This window comes from Leptidea sinapis, chromosome Z, assembly GCF_905404315.1.
Source record: "Leptidea sinapis chromosome Z, ilLepSina1.1, whole genome shotgun sequence".
Taxonomy (NCBI): domain Eukaryota; kingdom Metazoa; phylum Arthropoda; class Insecta; order Lepidoptera; family Pieridae; genus Leptidea; species Leptidea sinapis.
In genome coordinates this window covers 34820615-34848050 of record NC_066312.1, presented here as the reverse complement: position 1 = coordinate 34848050, position 27436 = coordinate 34820615, and the positions used below count along the sequence as shown (strand labels likewise).

Genomic DNA, 27436 nt, shown 5'->3' with positions numbered 1-27436 from the left:
GTTTTATTTATTGTGTGCGCGCCTCATTACCGTGTATGTCCCATTATATTATGACCTCAGACTTTCGTTATTATACAGGTGATTGAATTTATTTAATATGCTACTATCTATATTATCTTAATATATATATTTATTTTGTGCGTCTGTTGTAAGTGAACTCCTGAACTGATTTTAATGAAACTTTCTGTGTGTCTTCAGGTGGATTCGAGAATGGTTTAGATTCACAATTGAAATACCTCCTAAACGGTTGGACCGATTTTTATGATTTTTTTGTGTGTTCCAGTGAATTTGAGATTGGTTAAGATTCTCAATTCCGTCCATATATCTTAATATAATATATATTTCTTTTGAGCGTCTGTTGTAACTGAAGTTCTCCTAAACGGCTGGACCGATTTTAATGAAAGTTTCTGTGTGTCTACAGAACGTGTGTACAGGAACGTTGTCCTGTACACACGTTCTAAATTTGAAAAATCGGTCCAGCCGTTAGGAGGAACTCCTCCTAGTAAGTAAACTTACTAACATACACATTAGCAGGAGAATTATATTATATGGACGGAATTGAATCTAAACCATTCTCGAATACACCTGTAGACACACAGAAACTTTCATTAAAATCGGTCCAGCCGTTTAGGAGAACTTCAGTTACAACAGACGCTCAAAAGAAATATATATTATATTAAGATATATGGACGGAATTGAGAATCTTAACCAATCTCAAATTCACTGGAACACACAAAAAAATCATAAAAATCGGTCCAACCGTTTAGGAGGTATTTCAATTGTAACATCTTTATAAACCTGGCCTGTTTTCATCGGTTGTCTAGCAGCAAGTGACTCTCTCTAGACGTATAAATTGTCTAAGGTTCTTAAATTTGTTAAAATATATTTTTTAAGATTTACGACCAACCTTATAACAATGAGCTTTTATGTGCGGATAAGAACTCCTTGTCACAGCACGATGATACGGTGGTCAAAATATATGACTAGGTAATATTATATAGGTACAGATAAAAACATAAATATATATTTACAAAAATACTAACGTTGACACAAAAATACTCGTCGTTGATAACATATCTTCCGCGTAGTATCAACATTATTATATTGGCAAGGTCAACCACAGGCCGAGAGGCGTGCCGGTCAACTTTACTTTATTACACCATCACATTTGTTTTAAATGTGTTTATTGGTAAGAGGTTTTCATATCACGCATGACGGAGGGTAAACGTTCGAACGTTGATTACCGTTGGTTGTTAGTGCTATATGTCAGCTGGGAGAGTTTCTTCTCCCTCAGAGCACCATCTGTTTCCGAAGCGGTGGTTGTGTTTGACCTGACATCAAAAAGAATTCTAATGCTTTTTTTATCCCTGGACCCTGCGTTTATGTATCTCATATCTTTTGAGAGAAGGTTTTTTGTAGAGCATGTGATTTTTATTTATGATTCACGAGGCACTAAAACTTAGGTGATTATGGGTGCCGACATTATTTTGCAACACCATTAGAATCACAGGAGATAATATACGCGTCTGTAAAAGTGTACAGTCTTAAAAGAATAAAAAAATGAATGGTTTCAAGAAAATGCCCAGATTCTAGCGCTCTACAAAGCGGTACGGCCACATGTGGAGGTTTGGCGTCTTCTCTGGTCTGGCGCACCCCAGTTTCAGCTCGAACCATTTGAACGCATGCAATGCAGAATTTTCGGAGAATCAGTGCTCTTTGAACGGGCGATCGATCAATCCCCTGGCGTAGCGTAAAGATGGTAGAGACGTCGCTTCATTGTGTATCTTCTATCGCATTTATGATGGGGAGTTTCCGAAGATCTGTATGACCTGATTTCTACCGCCAAATTCCACTTTCGCACGACACGCCACAATTAAGAATATCATCCCCACCATCTGGATGTGTGTCACAGTGAGGTTTTCAAGTTACTTTTAAAGGATTCTAGAAAATGTCACAATTTTCATATTAGTATATGGATTATAAAGATATTGAATAAAATAAAAGTATAAAATCGGCTATATTGACTAAAACACGAATGCGACACGGTTCAATAATCATAACGCGTCGCTTGAAGGTATGGATGTTATATTATTACCATTATCATTGACCTGTATAATATTATTTAAATAGTTCCTACTTTTTTAAGGAAAAATGAATTATGTTGACTTTGTCGTAGTCATCTTACTAATGTAAGTTTGACAACGGAAGAATACTGATTTGAAATTCCATAATAAAAATAGGTACTATAGAAGATTAGGCGATAGAAGAGAGGCAACTTTTAGATGAATAAAAATGTAGGTTAGCAGTGCTGTGCAATCTGAATTACACCTTATTATATGGCTGCAAGAGTCCCTATTTCATAAATTATTGATTATGCGGAGTAAGCCTTCTGTACTTGTACCATTACATATTCTTTGGTATAATTATGACAAGACTCAACGGAACGTGATAGGCCACAGATCACTGTATCCGCGAGAATTCGAGCTCTAATTGTTGAATAATACCGAGGTGCACTGAACCAGAGCTAATAATGAAAGCGATATCAATATTATTACCTGCTCCAATAAGGTGAGAGTTGACGACTTGGCGAGACTGTCATGTTTCAGTGATAATCTGGGAAGCTGGTCTAGTAAAATAGATATTTTTAGTAAAATTATTTTGTTAGGGGAAAATCTAATGGGACAAACCATCAACGATATGCTGATGATTGGCGCACGCGATAAATATCTAAATAAAAAATAAGTCTCTACAACTGCCAATTGGTTCCAATTATTATTACTCGATCATCTAAAATTATAATAGCCAATTTGGAATTTTTTATGAACATTAGTACTAAAATAACAAGTGAAATCTAACGGTGGCGGAAGGACCATTTTCCACCGTCGGAATTAACAAAAACTGTATTATAGATAGGTTGATGTCAATACTAGAACAAGAAAAATATTTATTTACCACGGCATTGGGCCTGTTATTAGTTAGAACACGGCATCATAGCATCATATCATTTCGCAATAACAATGAGATTTAAGATAACACATGTGTCTATAATAACAGCACCGATCTAAATAGGAAAGAAGATAACAATTTTAACGCTATATTGCGATAGCAATGTCAAATATAACCAAGCACAAATGAAGGGATTACCAGGTATGATTCTTGTACGTAAAAAGATAATGAATAAGTTACATATATCGTTATTTACATAGAAACGCAGCTGTTATCTAAAACAATTATAAAACCCAAATTATAACATTGAAATAAGTCCATATTTAACGTTTTCGTAGAGTTAATAACAAAAGCTGGGTAGAGCGCGCTGAAAATATTGGTATCAAATGAAATGAGTAGTTTCAATCAATTAAAGACCGTTTTCTACATGCAATGGCAATACTAATTAGCAATCTAATATTAAAATTAATTTAAACCATTTCAATAACAGACTTAATATTATTTTGGTGATTTTTCTAAATCAATTTATATGATGACGTAATGTTACTTTTAGCTTGTTATTTGTATGAATTTACAGAATCCCAAGTAAAATAAAACAGATTGCTTATTAAAAACGGCCGTATGACAAAATTATTACTTAAAGGTGGCAGTCAATTCCTATATTGAAACGCAGTCATAAACTGGCGATTATAGATTGAAATTGGAAACCATTTTCTGCTTCTGCCATTTCAATAACTTATCTTTGGAACGTACTATTATGTTCTTTTTTAATCCATGTATAACGATTACGCATTTATACATTTTTGCATTAAATGAATGATAAGCCTGTTCTATTTAGCTGCTATTTATTACGTGTATTTAGAAACAAAAAATGCATACAATATTAAGGAAATTCACGATCGTTTTCATCACAATTCCATAAAATATGGATTCTTAATAATCTTAAATTAGGGATCGAAATTATAAAGCAGCTGAAATTAGAATCTGTATCAAATTTTGTTTTATCTCTGTCGATTAAGACTATAAGCTATGGATAGGTACTATCATTGCCAAAGTTAAGGGGTACCTATGTTAAGAGATACTAAACATGCAGCCCAGGAGTTATTAAACTTTTCGAAATCCTGCCTAAATTATGAAAATACTTATTAATTGAAGTGTATCATTTCGCAATCATACCAGTTGCGATTTGTCCGAAGTGCGAGAAGAAGAACTAGTTATTTAAATTAAATTATTACGTATTTAACGATTTTCATAAATTAATTGCTGTTTTCGTAGGATAGTTATTCAACATTTTTTTCTTTATTATTCTAAAAATGTGTTCAGTAATGGGACCTGAATGATGATAAACCACTTTTAGTTTTGGCTTTATTAAAATAACAGTGTGTTTATACGAGAATTGCTCGTTTAAATTTATAACATGCAAAGCGCTGTCTAAAAATTAGTAGTTCTATAACAGACATCGCAAATGAAACCGAAAGCTAAAAACAATTTTATCGGTCAGTTGTGTGTCGTGCTGTCAGCTGTGCGTGCGCAGGAGAGTCGAATCGAATTCAAAATGGCGGCGCGAGTTTCACGTTGTTTTACAATTACAACAAGAGCTTATAGCTCGAAAGTTGACAAGGAGGTCGCATTCCTAGGCCTTGGGAACATGGGAGGCTTCATGGCAGCTAATCTTGTGAAAAAGGTACAATAATAATATGCATAACTAAACCAACACAAGCTGTCTATGAGTGTAGTAAATTTCAAACTGAATTAAATTCAGAAATAAAGACAAACCCAAGAGTAGTTGTACTAAAAAGTGACGTTTGTTTTCTAACATTTTATTATCAGTCATTCTGGATACGTACTAGATAATTTACGTATGGTTTATACATTAAATAAATGGCATAATAAATTATTTTATTTATGAATTAGTTAAAAAGAGACTTACTTGGTTATAATTGCAGGTTGTGGAAGGGTCTCCTCAATTAGATATATTATATATGTACTGGAATAGCCGTTCCGATTAATACTAAATCACTACTTACTCGCTAAGTCACAAGTGTTAAATAAGGCACTGTGAAGGGACATACTTAACGAGGATATGTTACTTTAAGTATGTTTTTAGGCTTAACTTAATGAAAAGTATGTATGAAACTACCATAGACACCATAAGCAAAAATACAAAACTACTATTTCTTGTTTCACTCTGGTTTTCCATCAGAATTGTTGGAACTCGTTAGGCCGGCCAGCGACACATACCTACAGATAACGCGTGAGTTGAATGCAGAGGTCAGGAATGCGATAGTGATGTGATCTAATTATAATTGATGACTAAATGATAAATTTAAATATTGCTTCAAGTTTACCATTTTACAATAGGTTAAAGTAATGGAAAAAATGTTTTATTAATTTTTTCATATTTAAAAATTGTTCTGCCTTTCTTCAACACATTTGTCTAAAACAATGTTCACCATTTCTCGTGCTTGGTGATGAATAAGAACTCGTTTTTTTTAATGAAACCTGATGGACTCCAACCAGTCATTATTCAAATCAAAAAAATAACACGTGGTCGCAATTTTAGTAATAAAGCGATAACAGGTAAGCGACGACTACGGCACATCACTACTCTGAAGGCGTGCGAGGTGAGACGTGTGGACAGCGGGGGGAGATGTTCCCGCTCTTTACCTCCAACCCCGGCTACATTCAACTTGCGCGCGTAACTGTACGTTATAAGCTATTCCGTGCGATTCATTTTCTCACTTTCGCTAACATAAAGCCTGATCTAATTGGAAGTAGGCTAATATTGGCTACATATGGCATAGGTACCTTCAATAAAAGCACGTATACTTATTTGAATTTAAATTGACTACCTTTCCAAAAGGCCGGCAACGATCCTGTTATCGATCCCTCTGGTGTTGTAAGAGAATGTAGGCGGCGGTGTACACTTAACATCAGGTGACCCGTCCACTCGTTTGTACTACTCTTCCATAAAAAATATTGAATATTGATTTAAGATTATTTATATATGCCCACACTACGGAATAATCTAAGTTCAGATTCAGTTATTATTACAGGTTTTTAAAACATTATAAATTATATATATTATTTATTGATTTATCTACCGTCGGGATAACCCAGTGGAGTTAATAAGAGGTTAGAGTTAAGTTTTTTCAAATAATTTTACCAAAATATTAGTATTAGTATTACTTATTATTTGTTTACACAACACTTAATATGTAACACTCTTTACATAAAAATTAATAAACGAATACTCAAATAAGTAATTATTAGTTACAAGTAGTATATACATATAAAATAATAATATGTATATATAAATTTAAAATAATATAATAATAGCCGGTTATATACTCAACGTGACATAACCACGAATTATTTAAATATATTTACATAAATTTTACTGTGAGGCGCTAAAGGTTAGCACAACTAAGTATTCATTAAAATGTTTGTTCAATAAACACTGTGTGGAATATATTACAGAATATGTGAAAAAGTTGATATAATTCATTTTTAATCAGCCCTCTTTATTGATACTTTTCAAAAATATAATGTCTGAAAATTGAAAAGATATATTAAAGGTACGTTTATACTACCCGGTCAACCTAAGTCGGGACCTGAGTCGAAAATCTCTAGTATGTAAGTGTATTATCTATGGTCGAGAAGCGACCATTCCCCCGCTCCGCGTTCCCTACCCTGCCGTTGTCCTGTTAGCAGCGTTAGCAACTTAGTACACTGAACCCTCGTAGATTTTATTCATAATTATACTGTTAAGCTCGTTTACTTACATTTTATTCTAACATCTGAACATAACATAATTATTAATAATTACGAAATATTTTTTAGATGTACAGAATATAATAAAAATAGTTACTTTTGCAGGTGAGCAAAAAAGAAACTATTAATTTTTAAGGACAAAAACAATAGGGATATAATAAGATAATATTGTAAGTATGTATACCTTGAAAATTGTCGACTATACGCCCGGTAGTACAACATTCAACGTCCTATAACTGATAAATAATGAACATTAAAAAAAAGTTTAAAAGTTTAAAAAAGAATAAAGTTTTTTTTTAAATGGATGGTCACTCACACACGGGTCAATGTATACAAATATATTTTAAGCTCCCTAGTCATGTAACTGATCTTCCAGTACATACATTTAAGCGTCATATTGGGGAAATTTTAAGGAGAAAGCGTATTATAAAGTTCAGAAATATATAGACGACAAAAATGTAAGTATAGATAATATGAAGAGGGAGTATAAAACTTGCTGAGTTTCTTGTCGATTCTTCTCTCTACACATTGTACCTAAACAAATAAAGAATATTAATTTCATTTCACAGAAGAGGCAGTTGTGGTACTTAGCTACCTGGCATTCTGTTCAAAGAAGCCTTAAGAATTCTCCCACTGGTAGCCAGTAATACTACCTTTTGCTCTAAACCTGTGGTAGCTGTCTTAATTGGAATGTTATGTCAGAAAGTAGGAAACCCTTCCACTTAAAACAAATAGAATAATATAAACCGCAAGCCGATCTAATGCTCGTTTTACGGTCATTTAAAATTAAAATCTATGCAATTTATGCAGAGATTATGTTAAATTATTCCAATGGCGCTTTTTGCGTTTCATTAAGAATTTAATACGTGCGATTTACGTGTATATGAGGATTATAATTTCATGGTTGAACTCTAGACATTCGACGGCGCCATATCGCAAGTTATTTAACATTTAAAAAGTAATCCCTGGTATTGAACAACATTAATATTATAAATATTTATACGATATGCTTTGAGGAGGAAGAATTAGAGTATATCTAATTTCAGAGATAATTATTTAGAGTATAGATTAAAGAAAGGCCTCCATAAACTTCTTACATTAATATTATACTTTACTCCCCAGAGTGGGGCCCAACCCAGGTATATTTAGCTAAGTAAATAGAAAGTCTTTATGTGTGTTTTGTAATTGCATTGCTGGCATGCGTCAAAAATCAGTTCGTGTACAAAAAAAGTGTTTAAGCGTACTCAGTTTAAATGTTAAATAGTACATGTACATGGAATTCAGTACAGTAATCAGGCGGCAATATCCCGGGAAGGAAGAAGGCAGGTGCTCCCACGGCTTGAAGGCCAAATAATCTCTGGAAAAATAAGTACCTACTGTTCGGCAATCAAACTAAATATATACTTTCTACAAATGTTCTGATTCTAATACTATGAATTTCACTTTCATGTAAAAGCCATAATAATAAGCAAATTAAGCCTATTTATTTATACCTAGTGGAACTTACTTTAACTGTATAATATCTTCGATAAATTATACATCAATGAAGAGCCCCTTGCTGCTATACAACTGATGAAAACTGACTAGGTTCAATACTTTAGTGTGCGCGACAAACTACGTCTTACACTGATTTCTATGTCACTTTGTGTTAGTGTGCGCGCATAGCTCAGAGGTTATAGAGGTTAACAGTCCTCAATTTTTTTCGACGTTATACAGCTGTCACAGTGTAATAGATGTATAAATGATCCAAGTATAATATATAACAAAATGGTGTTTTATATTCCAGATCTTCCTTCTACCCTTATTAATTATAATAATATCTTAATTTATTATCCTTATTTCCTACTAATAAACTAATAAATAATATTATAAATGCGAAAGTTTGTAAGAATGTATGTATGCCACGCAAAAAGTACTGAATGGATTTTTATGAAACTTTCCACTAATATAGCTTACACATCAGAATAACACAAAGGCTATAATTTATAAGGATTTGATATTAAGTGTTTGTTATCCAAAATAATAAGTGTCAGTAAGTAGGAAAAATTCTGCAATCTGCGAGCTATCCACGTGTGCACTGCGAAAAACTGCAGGAGTTACAAATACGTAGGTCACACTAAAAGTTTTGCTTAACTTAAAATAACAACATGTTATAACCAAAATATTATGTTTATTGCTTTTCAAAATACTCTTCGTTACATTTTAAACATTTTTTCATGCGATCGAACCATTTTTATTTTATATATTGTTTTAAAAAACAGGATGTCCACTTATCTAAAGGAATGTTTTCTACGTGCTGATTGAATGCTATCATTGGCTCTTGGGAATTGGTAAAAGAGAAACCTCTCATCAAATCTTTGATTTTCGGAAAATACAGAAATCACTGGGTGCTAGGTCGGGGCTATATGCAGGATGGTTGACGAGTTGTACTTTTTCGGAAGCTAAAAATGACTTAGTTTTGTTGGCAGTGTGTGAAGCATTGTCATGATGTAGAAGAACGCGGCTTTTTGGTCGTCTTTCGCGAACTTTTTTTAACACCCTGGGTAAGCAGATGCCACTCGGCATTAACACTCTTTTGATCTTCAAGTGGAATTGTGCTGATGGGACCCGTAGCTGAGAAAAACAATGCATAATTTTTTACCAACGTTTCTCACCTGTCTCACTTTTGATGGCCTGTTCTCATTTTCAAATACCCATTCATAAGATTTGCTGTTTTTTCGGGTTCAAAACAATTAATCCACGTATCGTCTCCTGTGACAATTTCAAAAAAAGCATTAGAATGTCCGTGGTCGTACTTCATTAGCATCTGTGAGCACCATTCCACGCGAGCCCGCTTCTGCTCCGCTGTCAGTTCATGAGGGATCCAACGACAACAAAGTTTCCGATCTTTCAATTCTTCGTGTAAAATTTTCTGAATTTGGCTCATATCAATCCCCAATAGCCCTCAAATTATCTCATAGGTAATCCGCGGGGTTTCTTCAATTAGCCGCTTAACAGTAGCCACATTATTTTCGTTGACGGCAGTTGAAGGCCGCTCTTTATGAAATTCGTCATGTAAAGAAACCTCACCTCTCTCAAATTCAGCAAGCCATCGTCTCACGGTGCTCAAGCAAGGTGCTTCTCTCCCAAAAACCTTTTGAAGACGAGCGGCACAGTCTTGCGGAGTGAGAGAATTTCAAAAGGACAAACGAGCGTACGGGTCACCTGGTATTAAGTGATCACCGCCGCCCACATTCTCTTGCAACACCAGAGGAATTACAGGAGCGTTGCCCGCCTTTAAGGAAGGTATACGCGAATTTATTAATTATTAACGTATTTTTTTGAAGGTACCCATGTCGTATCGTCCCGGAAACACCGCACAAGGAAGTTCATTCCACAGCTTTGTAGTACGTGGAAGAAAGCTCCTTGAAAACCGCACTGTGGAGGACCGCCACAAATCCAGATGGTGGGGATGATATCCTTACTTGTGGCGTGTCGTGCGAAGGTGGAATTCGGCGGCAGGAATCAGGTTAAACAGCTTTTCGGAACACTCCCCATGATATATGCGGTAGAGGACACACAATAAAGCGATGTCTCTACGCAACGCCAAGTGATCCAGCCGTTCACAGAGCACTGGGTCCCCGACAATTCGAGCTGCTCTGCGTTCCACGCGTGCAAATGGATTTAGCTAATATTGGGGTGCGCCAGACCAGAGATCACAGCCAATATCAGATCAGACATTAGTACTCCATATGTGGCCGGACCTGCGCTTTGTAGAGCGCTAGAATGTGGGCCGGCTTGAAGTATTGCCGTGCTCTATTGATGACGCCCAGTTTCTTCGAATTTTTTATTTGATTTCCCGCCAATTGTATTTTTTATTACTATAGAGGTTGCAACGTTTCAAAAAATATAACAACATTTGAAATTCAAATATTTCCGATTAGATAGAAGTGCAAAACTTTTAGTGTGCCCCATGTATTATAATGTATATGTAATATAATCGTTTATCTTAAATACCAACTAATATTATAAATGCGAAAGTTTGTAAGAATGTCTGGATGTATGTTTATTACTCTGTCACGAAAAACCTACTAAAAGTATTTTAATGAAACTTTATAATATTATAGCCAACACGTCAGAACAACACATAATCTATAATTTACAAGGATATAGTGTGTATTATTAAAAATATTGCGATAAGTATCAGTAAGTAGGAAAAAAATCTGCAATCTGCGAGCTATCCATGTGTGCACTGCGAAAAACTGCAGGAGTTCCAAATATTATAACGTATAATATATTTAGTCTGACCATAAATACTGTTACTTTATTTTAATTTTTATACCTACGATTATTCATTGAGTTCTCTCATTTTGGCCCCAATACATTGTACAATATTTTGCGACATTAAAATGGGGTGATAGCCGAATCGCTGTGGAGTAAAATGATTGTGTATCGGGCTATTAATAGGTACAATGAGACTTCTGTACTTCTGTTTGTGACAGAAAAATATTTGGCCCTCCATGTTGTATTCGTACGAAAAAGGTGGTCAAAGCAGTAAGGGACATAATTTGAAGAAATCCTGTCCGAAAGCAAAAGATTTTATCTTCGTTATTTCAGTATTTATGGCAAGACTAGGTTATATTGTTTATCTTAAATAATCCTAGAAAATAGCCTGTGACAGCATATATCCTCTATATTTAAAGTGTAAGCCATTATCGTCAAAATAGTGAACCATAAATATAACACAAATTGATCCTTAAATCAAAATGTATTCTTGAACGTATCTGGTATTTAAAGTAAATAATCTTTGTCCTACATTTGTCTGTTATACTACATTAATTGAACAAATACTTTAATAGTTATGATGATGACGATAAACCGAGTGCGCGATGTTATGGTGCGATCCAGTAGCGGGCGGTAGACGGGCTTGCAGGCGACCGGGTAGAGGAATTATTAATTTTAAACGCCTACAGTTCCAATTAAATTTCAATAACTGTTAACAAATTGCAGGGTCACACCTTAAAAAGCAGGCATACATTTGGACATGCCATGTTTTCCCACGGCCACTAATTGGCTTGCCCACGCGTTTCTAAATCGCAAAATCTGCATGGACTGCTATAAATCATTTAACATAGTTTAATAGGAGTAAATTGTGGTAGCTACATATAACTTTTGTATTACTATCATCATCATATACATTCATCTGTTCCTATCTATCGTTACAAACGATTATAGCGTTAATAATCCCTATTAGTGAGATTATCTTAAAAATACTAAGTTTAAACATACATACATTATAGAATATAGTTATTCAAACACTAACATCTGAAGAACGACTGGATCGATTTTCATGACTTTTAATTTTTTAGATCTCCTTTAAGGTCTACGTTCCGATTTGTCAATAGAAAATCAATGAAAATTGACGAATAAAGAAAATACTTTATCCCAATTTTACAATATCACAATTTTCTAGAGGCTAATATTTTAGTATGGAAAAAGAAATTAAGTGATCACTGGGGGCAGTGATCACTTAATATTAGTTACGCTCATATTCTCTTGCAACACCAGAAGAATCACAGGAGCGTTACCGGCCTTTATCTATGGATCTACTGAACTGATTTTGAAAACTATGTTACTAATAGAAAGAAAAATTTTTTGTGTCATATATCTGTTAAAAATTAAACCGAAGAATTAAAAAAAACTTTTTCGTAGTAGTCGATTTTGTTAAATACACCGGGGAACTAACTAAGTCGAACACTAAAAGTAATTTATATGGCAAAACAAGTGTCAAAGTCAGCTAGTGTATATATATTTTTGTCAAGACCAATGTCGGCATATTATTGGTTGCCTAGAACTCCATATGACCGTGATATACTAGTTTCTTCCACTATCATCAAATTCAAATATTTTTATTCAAAATAGGATTTAAAATCACTTATTGAACTTCAAAGACTACCCATTCAAAATAGAGTGCCTCAAGAACTACAGCGGGCATTTTTTTTATAAAATATATGGATTACTTGCAATATAATATCGTATAATAATCATTTATACTTAAAGAACCCCAGGGTGTTCGCTCCATTCCCAGTCTGTGGTACCATTAAGAATTTAATTAATGTTATAATAACATTTCCCACACAAGCGTTTTTAACAGTTCTTTTAAATTTCCTAACACATTTGTTTTGTACATATTCTGGGATCATGTTGTAGAAGCATAAACATCGGGCAATAAAAGACTTACTAGCTTGGATTAATCTGTAAGATATGGTGATGATTCCAGGGTTTCAACGTGCGAGGATACGATCCATCAAAAGAGGCGCAGACCGCAGCAGCAAAAGACGGTGTGAAGGGCACCAGCTCCATTGCAGCGGCTGTCGACGGTGTCGACGTGGTGGTGTCCATTCTGCCTAGCAACAAAGTGGTGCTGGATGCCTACCTTGGAAAAGATGGTGTTGTGGCACACGTAAGAATTTTTATTTAGGGCAAAGAGGATGTTAATACGAGGCATGATTGCCTAAGAAAAAAATTAATATTTGTATGAAACGTGCAGTGATTTGACATAAGTATGAAAAAGTAATTACAATATGGCGACGAAGTATAATCCGACTAAGTTTGATAGCGAACTGTTGCTTAAAACGTGGTGGATTTCGGCTATCTCCGTTTTTACAAGTTTATAGCCGAACGAAGATCGTTAGAGATGTTTTCCTCTCTCACATGCTTTATTTGTACACAAGCATATTGTAACTCTGAGCTAAACGAAACTATTCTAAGTTCCAAGAGATTCTAGTTCTTACCAACCAATTTAATAAATAAATTAAATTTAATAATTAAATTAACCACCTTCACACGACACGCCACAAATTAGAACATCATCTCCACCATCCGAATGTATTGCGGTCCTCCACAGTGCGGTTTTCAAAGTCCACATGAAACAAAGCTGTGGAATGAGCTTCCTTGTGTGGCGTTCCGGGACGATACGATATGGGTACCTTCAAAAACACCGCGTACAGCTTCCTTAAAGGCCGGCAACGCTCCTTTGATTCCTCATGTGTTGCAGGAGAATTTGAGTGGCGGTGATCACTTAACAGCAGGTGACCCCTACGCTCGCTTGTCCTCCTTTTCCATAAAAAAAGTTACTCTTGACTACATTATAAGACATATTGATTTGTTTTAGGCACCAAAAGGATCATTATTAATCGACTCAAGCACAGTAGACCCGAACGTGCCCAAACAGATATTCCCAGTCGCTCTCGATAGTGGGATTGGCTTCATTGACGCACCAGTGTCGGGAGGTATGCATGAACATTTAATTTTTCTATATGTACTATCGACAACATTGAATCATGACCCACCTTAATTAGAAATATATGGTGTAACGGATCTAATTCTGACACTTAGGTCGGCTAGAGAGCCCCGCAGCGAGTTGCCCGAACGTCAAGAAAAGCTTCGGATCAACATTTTGGTAGAAAATCGCTTGAACATACATCGACGTGAATTGTTTGTATTCATAGAATGTGATTGTAAAGTTCGATTAATTTAGGGTTCAACAGTTAAGAATCCAAGCAGTACTGCATTTTATAGGGCGGGTCTTACCGTTTACCATCAGATGAAACGGGGACGTGACGGTGAACGTGTTACTTGTGATTCGTATTTTGGTAAATATTCACAAATTGTACATGGCGAAACATACCTAATCTAGAAAACTTTTGTAGATATATAGGTATAGAATTTATGATAGTCAGATCATCAATCAGTCATAGAACAGTGTCACCGCAACAAGTAAGTAGCAATTTCATTTGTAACCAAATTTTATGAACGATGCGGGACTCGAACCCGCGACATCTCGGTTCCGTCCGAGTGCTCTAACCACTGAGCTAACCGTTCGAGTAGTGACGCATGACAGTAAATTTTAGTATGACTTGTTCAACTTTCAGGCTGTTGCTTCATCTTCAGGATCTACTTTAAAATTGATAACCTACTCAACACGAATAATTTCATATTAGAAATATGACTTGAGATAGCGCTATTTCTATGTTTGGGGATAGACGTTTAAGTTACTGCTAGACAATGTCGTTACCGGTTCCATTTTTTCTACTCAACCTGTGACGATAACAGGTTTTTTCTGAACCGGGTTTCTAATTGTAACCTCCTAAGCTACATTCTATTCGTTTTGTACGTGGACGGCGTTTGCTCGAGTCGTTTCTGGAAATAACCAGTTTTTATTAATTATATCGTTGGATATTGGTAATGACCACCATAATGATGGTAATTTACTAATTGGCTATGTACAGACTAATTATTAATTATTTGAATTTTGGCAGTTAAAAGGGACGCGGTAACTTTTTCAACGTATTTCAAAGAAAAGAAACAGCAATAGCAATTAGCAACAGTACGCAACGGACTATGTAGCAGATAGATGTCAGTTGTAACTTTTTATTTGCTACGTTTATTGTGCGATTTCTAGAAACAGGTTTCGTTTTTATTTTTCACGTAACCTGTTTCAGTAACAGGTTTAAAAAAAACTAATTATCTCTAAATGTTAGCGATACCTATTATTTGTTAATAAAATGTTTATAGTAATAGACATCAAGTACTTTTTTTACATTAAATTAAATTTTTCGTTAAAAAACTGACCTGGTAAACATTATTTTCCCATATAAATTAAATATCCCGCTGGAAATTGGATGGATTTTTTTCTATTTTGAATATATAGGTCTTTCTAAGTCAAAAAATATAAGTTCCGAATACGTAATCATCATAAATATATATGATATACTTCTACACATATTAATATTCATCTATATACCATAGTATAAGTATTATTCCGATCGGTTCAGTAGTTTTTGCAGCAGAACCGATGGTCCGGCTCTTCATTTATTAGCACAGAATATTTTCAACTTTTTAGTTAGGTTGCCTATGAGATTATATTTAAATTTGTCATGTAAGTGACAGTAATATCCTTATGAGACACCTTATTATTTAAACAGGATATTTATGGCATTTAATTTATGTCTTATATTTTTCATCAATAATAGATGGGGTAGTAGAGCCCAGACAAAGGGAAAAGCTTCCCTCCGGGATAACAACGGGAGGGAGGTGGTGAATGCTCATGCATACCAACGCAGCCTAAGTCTGCGTTGGTTATGTGGGACTCACGTAAAAACCTAAGTGCCTACCCACTAAACACCATTCGCGATTGGCTTTGAGCAAGTGCCTTCTCTTGGGGAGAGAGAGGCACAAGCGGCACTCCTTTGTATCCGCTGGGATAGATATCAGATCAATTCATCCCAAATTCACATAAAGATCTGCGTATCAACATAACGTATAGTAACGAATGTGACAAAGCTTATAATATTATATGATATAATGACGCAATGTTAGTGAATACAACACTATTTGATAAGTAGTTCCAGTTTGATAAGTCGCGCTCACTCGCAGATAACATTAATTATTGTTTAGTTTATTTATCATTGCAGATTCAATGTCGTTTCATTAACTTCGTTAATATTCCATTTAAAAACACTTACTCATAATATTTTCACTTTAATAGCCGGTAACGCATTTCTTGATGATGTATCTGATGTCCATGCGTAAGGTTTATCACCTTACCATCAGGCCAACATAACGCCAAAATTTGTAATAACTATGATGTCATGTATGCCTTATTGCGACAGTATGGCTGCAGCATTGCAAGTTAATACTATTCTGAATACAAAATAGTAGCAATAATTATACACAGAATATACATGCGTACATACAGACAGACCGATAATGTTTGACCAATTTTGATTTGTCAATGCGTATGTTAGTTAGTGGCTTATTATTGTCAAGCGTGGCTGACTGTTTACGACGTGATACTCAAAATTGGTTGAAGAAACAATAGATTCACGTATCTTGCTGTATCTGAGTCTGTTAAAGATGTTCTTCTCTCTCGCAAGCTTGTTCATCTATACGCTCAGAAAGTCTTTGGTACTGACAGTGTCACATTTTAAATATATACCTATCTTTAATTTAGATATCACTTCACAATGTAATAGAGAGGTTATTGACTAAGTTCATGTTGTCGGAATACGCTGTCTGCGTGAATCTTAGAATATATTGGATGCAGCAGCAACAATTAAAAAAATACTCTGTTAAGGCGAGGTATTCCCAACAGTTTAGGCAAAAATCGCTCGAACGTATATCTATAAGATTCGATAGGTACGAATAGACACAGGAATGGCTGAGACACGAACCGAGCGATGGGGGTCAACGACCCCCACTCCGGAGGGACCGCGTAATATTTTTTAAAACTTACAGTTGCGCAACAGTACGTAATACTGTGATATTCAAGAGAGTGCCGTTGAACTTCTTGAATGTTCTTCTCACAAGCTCTGATATTACCGAACATAATATGGTAGATTTAGTAATTCAAAATATATGTTTATAGTGACGATCTAAAAGCGCTTACTTTAAGCCTATTGACTTTTTAAATTTGCGGTTTTAAAAGCCGCTGGCTTTTGCTATTGTCGTAACTTCAAAATCGTTGAAGTTAAGTTTCGATCCTATCCCAATTTTGCTCTAGATTGGTGTTCTCTATCATTTCCCTAGAACGTTAACTGGATCGGAGCCGCTCGCCAACGACATGTGAACGACAAGCTCACTCGAACTCACCAATATTGTTTTAAGAAAACTAAAATTTTTTTCTACTAATATTAAAAGCTCTATTAAATAATATTTTACGGTGTTGACTCAACCAATTTGCAGAATAAGCATCTCCAGGCATCTCCCAACAATTGACGTTCTATCTTGTTACGCATATACGCATCGTGCCATTTCTCTAAATCAGAACGAATTTGTTGTAAAATTATACGAAATTTAACTTTTCGACGTCATAAGGTCGCTTCGATCCTATTCTCGTTTTGTTACGAGAATGGGTCAACAGGCCGCACTCAATTAAACAATGTCTAACCTAATTTTATTAAGATATTTTTACTATACAGATTTGAGTTCAACTTACTTTGAAAAAATATAGATTCTAACGTCCTGGTAACACCCTTCCTATAAGTTTCGCGTATTTGACATGAAACGATTAAAACTGTCTATAAGATACGACAAAGCTAGATAGATTTGTAGAACTGATATATTTTTATTTTCTCTACAATGACGCGTTTATTTATTTTAATCAATGACGTTCTATACATAAAAACGTCACCTATGTTAATAAGAGAGTACCGAAAAAAACAATACCGTATCAATCAAAACGCACAGACCACTGAATAGATTTACATAATTAAAATTTTTCATATATTATTGTTTCTATTAATAAGGGGTCCAGACAGCGAACAAATAGGCTACATATTATCATCCCGTTAGAGGTAACCAGTATTTTAGCTGCTTATTGCATGCATACGGACGACGACGCGGGCAGCAGCTAGTGATAGTTGATTTTATTTGCTTTATTTAAATCTTAACATGATATTATTCCGTAAAATGGGTGAGATGGTGATATTATGTTTCTCCTATCATGCGTTCGAGATAAACAACATTTTAGATAAGTGATAATGTTAAAGATAAGTCAGGCAAACAAATAATAATTTAAATGTACACTTAACTAGATAAACAACATTTTGATACTGAGAACGTTTATGTAGGAAGCCATATAATTAAAGTTACTAACTTTATACATATAATGTTAGATATTATGATTTTTAGCGGTAATTCCAAAAATAAAATTCCCAAATTTTCAAAGTTCTCAATAAATTCGTTAATGGGCTTAAGAAAATAAAGAAGTTTATCAAGAATATATAGAGATGCACCTGTCAAAATGTTTATTTCTGTTTTTATTTTGTTCTCGATGATTCATGAGAACCTAGGTTATAAATAGGGCGAATAGCCGTCTTCTGCAGCATAAAGATGGTTTTAATATCGGCTGCACTGCGCTTAAACAACCTACCATAGGACATAATACAATGAAAATAACTAAAGTAACTTTCCGTTGTATATTGCGAATGGTGTGATGGTTTTACAATTCTATGATAATGGTGTACACAACACTTATTGATAATCTATTGTTAAATAGTGTGTTTATTGCAACATCTTGCTTGAGATAAGAGGAGTCATTTTATCTACTTAGAGATACTTTTTGAATCTTAAAAGCCAAATCAAATAAATGTAACCAACCTTGTAATGGTACTATATTTTTTGGTTGTCGTTTACTTGAAGTGTTTTAAATTAATTTCGTTTGTACTTTCTGTGACGTAATGTATGTGAATATATATCTAAAGTGCGTGTTATTTTATGTGACTAATTATGACAGTAATTACGACCATATTGCTCACGAAGCATCCTTACCAAACAATGAATTCAGGCTCTAAAGGTTGATGCATCCAATATACAGTTACTTCTTTATATTTTTGTGAAATAATGTATATTATTTAAACACGATTCATATATTAGATGCAGCACCTTACAACCTAATTTGTTTTGTATTACAGCCATTGTTAAATACTCTATTTGATTGAAAAGAGTGGCCGTTGAGTTTCTTGTATGTTCTTCTCACGAACTCTACTTTTTTCGAACATATGGTTAATTTAGTAATTTAAAAGAAATATTTATAGTTAGATTCAAAAGCGCTTAGTTTATGTCTAGTTGAATAAATTTTATTTGACTTTGTGATCAAACACAATGTTTATTAACAGGTGTTATGGGTGCCCAGAACGCTACGCTTGCTTTTATGGTTGGAGGAAGAAAGGAAGATTTCACCAGGTCACTAGCACTGCTCGCGGCCATGGGAGCTAAGCAGTTTCACTGCGGTGACAGCGGCGCTGGTCAAGTGGCGAAGCTCAGTAATAATATGTTAATGGGTATCACTGGGATGGCAACAGCAGAATGTATGAATATGGGAATTAAGTAAGTATATTTCTATATTCAGTATTTATGTATTTTTTTTAATTATTTAATATCTGTCAGTGTCTGAAGACGAAGGTTTTCAATCAGTATATGTTGCTGATTTACGGTACGCAGACGTGATCGCTTATGAGAAAGCAAGGTCGCTCAGAGGGCAATGGAGAGGGCTATGCTCGAAGTTTTCCCGGGAGATCGAATCAGCAATGAGGAGATCCGAAGGGGAACCAAAGTTACCGACATAGTCCAAATTATTGCGAAACTGAAGTGGCAGTGGGCAGGGCACATAGTTCGACGGACAGATGGCCGTTGGGGCAGTAAAGTACTCGAATGGCGACCACTTACAGGAAGACGCAGTGTTGGTAGGCCCCCAAAAGATGGACCGACGATCGGGTCAAGATCGCCGGAATACGTTGGGTGAGGGCAGTGAAGGATCGATCATCGTGGAAATCTGTGGGGGAAATTTTTAATCTATAATATATAAAGCACAAATGGACAGTGTTGTAAATTTTATCCCTCAGCAACTACAATTGGTGCCGACCCCATAATATATTGTTGGAAGGGTCTTGATGAGAAATGCTTTATTTGGGTTTTTTGGCAAAATTTACTAGCAGTGTCCTCTTCTTTTTTGGTATGTGTAGTTTTGTTTTACTTTTACGCAATATCTAATGTAAAAACACAGTCACAATTCCACGCGTCTTAATCCTTTCAAAAGTGTTTAATTTAAATGTGTAACACTCGCGTTAATCAAAGTATGTATTAAGATTAACATATTCCAATTGGTTGATAATAATATGAAATCCATAATAAGTAATCTTAAATTTAAGATTGCGTATTGAAATCTGTTGTTAGTCGTAAAGAATGTACATAAAGGTACATCCGGTAACAGTTCACATTCTTTGTGACAAATACTTTGTAAATTTCGTCAGAACAGGTCTCAATGTAATCATTTAATTAAACAAATGGACTCTTCGAGGTCATCAAACTGGTTCTGTCACTCGTAACAATATTCAGCAAGTTCTTGAAACCAGCTTATTGTAACTGACGTAACATTGATTATAAATTATTGTTTAGTAAAGTTGTTCAGTAAATAATTTGGAAGTATCCAAGTCTCAAACTGAATCATTGTTAAATTGTTCGTCTGTCATAGCGAGATTGTCACGTACAAGTTTCATCTTGCTGGGGTAGGGCTGTCACTTAACAATTAATATCAGATTGTGTATTTTTATATGCTAGAATTTGAATTTAACCGGAAATTTCGAGAGTACTTATTATGCGATTTCTGATATGAGGTATAAATATAGAATACGTACCTACTCGTTTAAGTTTATTAAAATTTTGTTGTGTGTTGAATGTGCTTAAAATTCTATAAAATGAAATAATTATTTTCAGCTGAAAGTGCAGAATAAGCCAAAATTATCATTCCAAAATATTAACAATAATAAATTCTGAAAACTTTTTCAGTTTTATCAATAGGTTCAACCGATGACTCTCACTACGGAGCCGGTCAATCCTTGCCCGCCTCGTACTAATATGTTTTCAGTTTTTGAATTCATACGAACGTTTGTTCGACGCTTCTGACGTCGGCTACGATATTGTGATTCCTTTGGTGTCAAAAGAGAGTATGGGCTGCGGTAATTACTTACCACCATGTGACCCGCATAATTGTGTGTCCTCGTCTTCCATAAAAAAATATACAAATTAAGACAAAAACATATTTTATAATATGTGATTGACAGCCCTATCCTACCCCCAGAAGTCGTCAAATAGCAAAAAGTCTAGTATATCAAAATGGAGCCAATCATATTTGAATGCAAATGAAAGGGTTGAGGGCTTTTATTAAACGCGTTAGAAGCCGATCTCAGACTTGAAATGTAGCAAAGTTGGTGATATTTAATATATTTGAAGTTATTATTGAGCCGTTTTGAGCGCTTTATTGAATTGTGCAAACATTTATATGATGAATATGGATGTTTGTGTCCGAGTTTGTATCGATGTTTATATGTACCTATTTATGTATGTCTAAGTATGTATATCATATTAAATATTTTGTTGCCTTGAACCCATAGTACTCTGCCTTGTTTGGGGCAAGATAATTTTTGTAATAGTATGTTGTATTTCACATATAATTAAACTGAGCTTTCATGCTCAACTATGTAACGTTAAATCGGGTAAAGTCTACTCAAGTCGAATAAGGAAGCGATATCAACACAACTTAATTTTAAATTTCTAGCTAAGTCTTCCTTCAGTTCTACAGTTCAAATACCAATTATGTACTTCACTGAATCGTTATCAAGAGCCTCTTTGCTATATTGGAGCGAATCTTGTTGCAGTGTTTTCCCGTTGCCTTTAGTCCCAGGCATTTTGAAAGAAAGAACGAAAGAAAAAGCATTTATTTAGACATACACATAAATAACAACAACTCAATAACTTTAAGCAAATTAAATATATAAAAATATAAAAACGTGTGGTGTTTAAAAAAGGAAGCCAGGAAACCAACTCAGCATGTGTTCCAACACAAATGTGTTGCAACACTGATCATCTGTGGCTCCCGCGTGATACATGACCTCAAGGTCACCTCGCCTGAATTTAGTTATGACTACGCTAATTAAACTTCATAACAATTACTACTAAACTAAACTGAAAAACTACAAAATATAATAAATACTACATACAGATTATAAAAAGTAATTAAAATTAGAACAATATCTTAACAATAACAAATAATAAAAAAATACAAAATAAAAGGCTCCTACTCTCCTTGAACGCAACTAAGGCTGGAATACTGACTTTAATGTTCATTTAAATAATATCCTTTCAATTTTTTATTTAAGGAAGCTATCTTTTAAGGAGGCTTTGAAAGGTGTTGATATATTGTTCCAGCACTTAGTTGCGTCATAACTAAAACTACATTTGATGGCAGCAGTTTTAGAGTTTATGTAAATCATCCAGCCGTCGCAGGCAGGTTATTACTGTCACGTTCTTCATGGTCATGCGCATCCCAGTATCAGCTCAAACCAAACGCGTGCAATGCAGAGTTGCTCGAATTGTCAGGGTTCCAGTGCTCTGTGAACGGTTAGTCACTTGGCGTTGCTTAGAAACGTCGCTTCATTGTGTATCTTCTACCGCATTTATCACGGGGAGTGTTCCGAAGAGCTGTTTGACCTGATTCCTGCCGCCGAATACCACTTTCGTATGACACGACGCAAATGAGGATATCATGTCCACCACCTGAATGTGTGGCAGTCCTCCACAGTGCGGTTTTCAAGGAAAGTTCTTTGACACGTACAACCAAGCTGTGCAATGAGCTTCTCAGTGCGGTGTTTCCAGGACGATATGACAAGGAACCCATTTCAATAAATCGCGTATAGTTTTCGAAAGGGCCGGCAACGCTCCTGTGGTTCCTCTGGTGTAAGAACCATCGGAACATAGCGTGGGGGGCGGTGATCACTTAACATCAGGTGACCGGTACGCTCGTTTGTTCTCTCTTTCATAAAAAAAATAATGATATTATCTGGTTAGTTTACCACATACTATGAAAAAATATTGGTACATATTATATAATATATATTATCGGGATGCCATTATATGTTTTCAATATAAGCATATAATTGTGACTTTAAACTTTATAGTATTTGTTTTAATGTACAGCAATACGACGGAAATAAGATTCTGTGAGTTTTCCTATAAATTTTACTCTGTCTATGTGTATAACTTCGTCTAAGGCTAAGGGCGACCTCTCCTACATCAAATCTTTCCAGGATTTGCGACGTTGAATTGAGGTTGAGAAAATTATGCGGAAATTATGTAATATTGACGAATTGCTCGCTTCGGAATTCGAGAACGATCAGTAAGGTTCACTCAATATCAATTTTGATCAGCACCAATCCTTGACAGTTTGTATAAAATATATAATATCGAGCTTTTTTGACAAAGTTTTCTTTCCTTTTTTATGCTAGCCGATGCTGATGAGGCGTGTAAATAGCCTACACCTTTGTAAATGTTTCTAAAATCAAATTAAGTATTTAAGATTAATAGGGTATAGTAATGGCGGCTCAAGTATTATATTATGTTCCTAATGATGAATCCTACAAAAGCACCAATATCATAAAATTATACCACAGTAATATAAGACCATGTGCTTTGGCTGCTGGTGCTAAGATCCCACTGAGACAGGGAGATGGGAGATCTCGTTTCCACGTGGTTCTTCCAGTGGCTGCCAACCGGCGAACCTTAGATCATATTAAATCCACCGGTGGAATGGTTGAAACACCAAAAAATAACACTGGTACTATAGTTTCTCATTGAAGCACAGATGCAGGTGTATTTATTTCACGGGATTCATCAAGTTTTCTTCAAATAGGAATGTTTTAAAGTGAAGCGGTGCGTACTCATTGTATCAGGATGGCGGTCGGTAAGCAAGAGAGCGAGGGTCTCTGCTGCCATCTACTGGCAATGATGCGAGATAATCAATAAAGCCTCGATATACGTCTAAGGTCGCGTTGCGTGGATAAATATTAACGCAAGGATTCAAAATAGATTATTATTTATTTTATTTATTTATTCATGTATAGGAAACAAACAGTATTATGATACTTAAATATTAACAAATCTTAAAAGTTACACTTTCACCAGTGAAGTTTTCAACAATTTATACGACACTTTTAGTTAAAAGGTAAGCAACGGTAAGATAAAAACCACAAAACAAAAGTAATACAAATTAACAACTAATTACAAGCTATATAACTTACACAATACTATACACGCCTTTTATACAATACTATAATGAATAAGTTACAAATGAGATAAGTATTCTGAAAAAAAATGTAAGAATGGGGTTAAAAAAATAATAAGTAATTATTTAAATTATCAAAAACCAATGATCTATATATATATATATATATACTAGCTGCCCCGACAGACGTAGTGAAATTGTTTCACAGCGGAACTGTCAAACCGTGCATCACTAAATTCTCTCATAGACAATAGTTCCATACAAAACAAATATTGAAAATAAAAATAATTATGGGTCTTAAATCGAAATAAAAACTATCCTATCTCTCAAGTTGGACCAAACTACACTCCATGAAGTAATCCGCATTAAAATCCGTTCATTAGTTTAGGAGTCCGTCGCGGACAAACAACGTGTCACGTCATTTATATATATTGAGATAATAAATTATTTAAACAATTAAATGTTTTCTTTTATACAACTTAAATAATATTATATTATAGTAAATAAATGAAAATTATTATTTCTTAGTTATTTTTTAATATTGAAAAAGCATTGATGCTTGACCAGACGCGGTTTCTGTTATGCGTCTTATTTTTTAAAATAGATATAACCCTTCATAGACAATGTTTTAAATTTTGGCTCACTTACTTTTCTTTATTATTTAATTTATTAGATTGTTTATTTCTAGTCGGTCCGACCAGACATTGATTTATTCAAATATTTATATTTTTTTATTTTTTTTTATAATATTTCGTTACAATCAAATTTATGTTTTAAATAGCCTGAGGTCGCTCTATTCCCAATTTGTGGTATCATGAGTAAAGTCATTTATATTATAGCACCCCTTACCACAAAAAACGTTCATTAACAATACATTTGAATTTGTTTGAAACTGTTTTGAACATTGTCTGGTATCGTGTTTCAACAAAAGACTTACTAACTCGAACTAACCCACTAGTAGGTTTAACAAAGGATGATCCTGGAGTCAACATTATGATTATCACAGTTTCATAACATTATAAAAAAATGTGGGGCAACAATTTTAATGTTTTTTATTTTAACTTATTTCCTAATTATTGAATATGGTGGTGATTAATTTAAGAAAATTCTAGATTATTTGAATCAAAGTTAGGTATGTCTCCTGTGTGTGTCTCCTCAAAATGATAAATTATTATTCACAAAACTATATTATTTTTCAGAATGGGTCTCGACCCGAAGGTGCTGCTCGATGTTTTGAACAACTCCTCAGCTCGTTCCTGGTCCACGGAGGTGTACTGTCCAGTACCTGGTCTGGTGCCCACAGCACCCTCCAGCAGGGACTATGAAAAAGGATTCAAGAATGAACTCATGGTTAAGGTAAAGACATAAAATATTCAAAATAGTTCTTACTGTTTGACTTCATTCACTGAAGTTATTAATTACCACTATTTTATTAGAAAATGTCAATGTCCAATAAACTTTATTTAGTTAGACTTAAAATAAGCTTTTGAATCGTCACTATAATGTAGAGCTCACGAGAAGAACATTAAAGAAACGACAAAGGCCACTCTTTTCAATCAATAGAGTATTTTACAATAGCCGTAATATACAACAAAACAAAATTTGTATGGTGCTGGATTCAATATATGAATCGTGTTCAATTTTAAAACCATTTTAAATATCAAGTATTTCATAAAAATTAATAAAGGATAAATTGTATAAATGTAAATTATCCTATATTAGACGAATTAACATCAACAAATAAGTGATAGTAAGTGATACGCTCTGCCCATTACAATGCAGTGCCATTCAGGACTCTAGATTGGATCCAAAATTCTGAGTGTTGTTCGAGTCATTCAATTCGTCAATTTGAGAATAAGATGTAAACTTTTATCTGCCCAGGAACTTCACAAGATACGGCGCCCTCCAAACTGTAACACTAATTGTGCTTGTACAATATTGCTAGATGGTGGAAAAACTTACCGGTGCTAGTAATGTGCGTGTGTGTGTGTCGATAGGTACCTTCAATAAGCGCGGGTTAAGGCTATTAATGGCCCAAAGTCTTTGTCTTTCCACTGCTGTATTGCGAGTGTCAGCAGCAGTGATAACTTACCGACAGGTTACCCACCCGTATGCTCGTTTATCCGAAACTTTCACAAAAACTTTTTTTTCATATAAGAGGGGGTTGAACAGGTAAGAGGCTCACGTAAAACATATTTTCTCAAAATTTGTTACTTTATAATTCTTTTTGATGTCTACTACGATAGATGTTGTTTGTGTTAGATTGTTAAATAGTTAACTACTTATTAATTCTAACAATAATTTCAATAATTTCACACTGTTTTTTTTATTTTGTATTGTTTGATTTCAGAATTATATTAAATCTTCACAATATAATTTCATATAGAGAATTAAGATTCAAGTTAGTCAAACTTTTATTTTAAACAATATGTTTTGTTTTAAAGTGATAACCCTCACTTCTACCACAAGTACCACCTCCTTATAAAATTCTGTTTGCTTTGATCAACTCTCAGGTTGTGGCTTCATCTACAGGATCTACTTTACAGTTGATAACCTGCGCAACCCAATTGAAAATGACTTTTTATTTTTTATTTTTTTAATTTTGATTGTACCTATGTAAGTGTAAAGCAATTGTTAGTGTTAAGTTGAGTTGTTAGTACGTCTAATTAAATAAATTAATAAACGTTTTCAGGATCTGGAGCTGGCAAGTGAAATGGCGCTAGGTATCCGATCTCCAATCCCACTGGGAGCTGTCGCTACACAAATATATCGCGTCGCGCAGAGTCGTGGCTACGGCGAAAAGGACTTCTCATACATTTACCAATTACTTAAAGAAGATAAATCGAAGAAGTAGATTATATTGATAGATTGTTTGTCTACTGACTTGTTTTAATTTTTCGAAAACCTTGTTCGATAACAGCAGATTTGATAGCGCAAAAAAAATGAATAAGTAAATTTATATTCTAAATTGGATATGATATCACTTATTGTAAGTAAAAAACTACTACAAGTTCGAAAAGCAAGTTCAGCGGGGTTCGTTTTTTCCATAAAATATGATAACAATGTAATATCGTACAATAAAATTAAATAGCCTGAGGGCTCGTCGTTATCGAACAT

The 27436-nt window shown here is 34.5% G+C and overlaps 2 protein-coding genes across 2 annotated transcripts in view; one reads left to right on the top strand and one right to left on the bottom strand.

The window, feature by feature from the left end:
* LOC126979162 (sulfotransferase 1C4-like) overlaps positions 1–5154 on the bottom strand; it is a 71248-nt gene extending 66094 nt beyond the window's left edge. Inside the window, exon 1 of the mRNA XM_050828406.1 lies at positions 4877–5154. The gene's annotated coding sequence lies outside the window, so the exon portion shown is untranslated. The remainder of the gene's footprint in view (positions 1–4876) is intronic.
* LOC126979164 (NAD-dependent L-serine dehydrogenase) lies at positions 4447–27198 on the top strand. Its single transcript, XM_050828408.1, has 6 exons — positions 4447–4630; positions 12980–13162; positions 13874–13991; positions 19380–19590; positions 25519–25675; positions 27012–27198. The coding sequence occupies exons 1-6, from the start codon at positions 4502–4504 to the stop codon at positions 27171–27173; spliced, it is 960 nt and encodes a 319-aa protein (XP_050684365.1). The 5' UTR covers positions 4447–4501; the 3' UTR covers positions 27174–27198.
* The last annotated feature ends 238 nt before the right edge of the window (positions 27199–27436 follow it).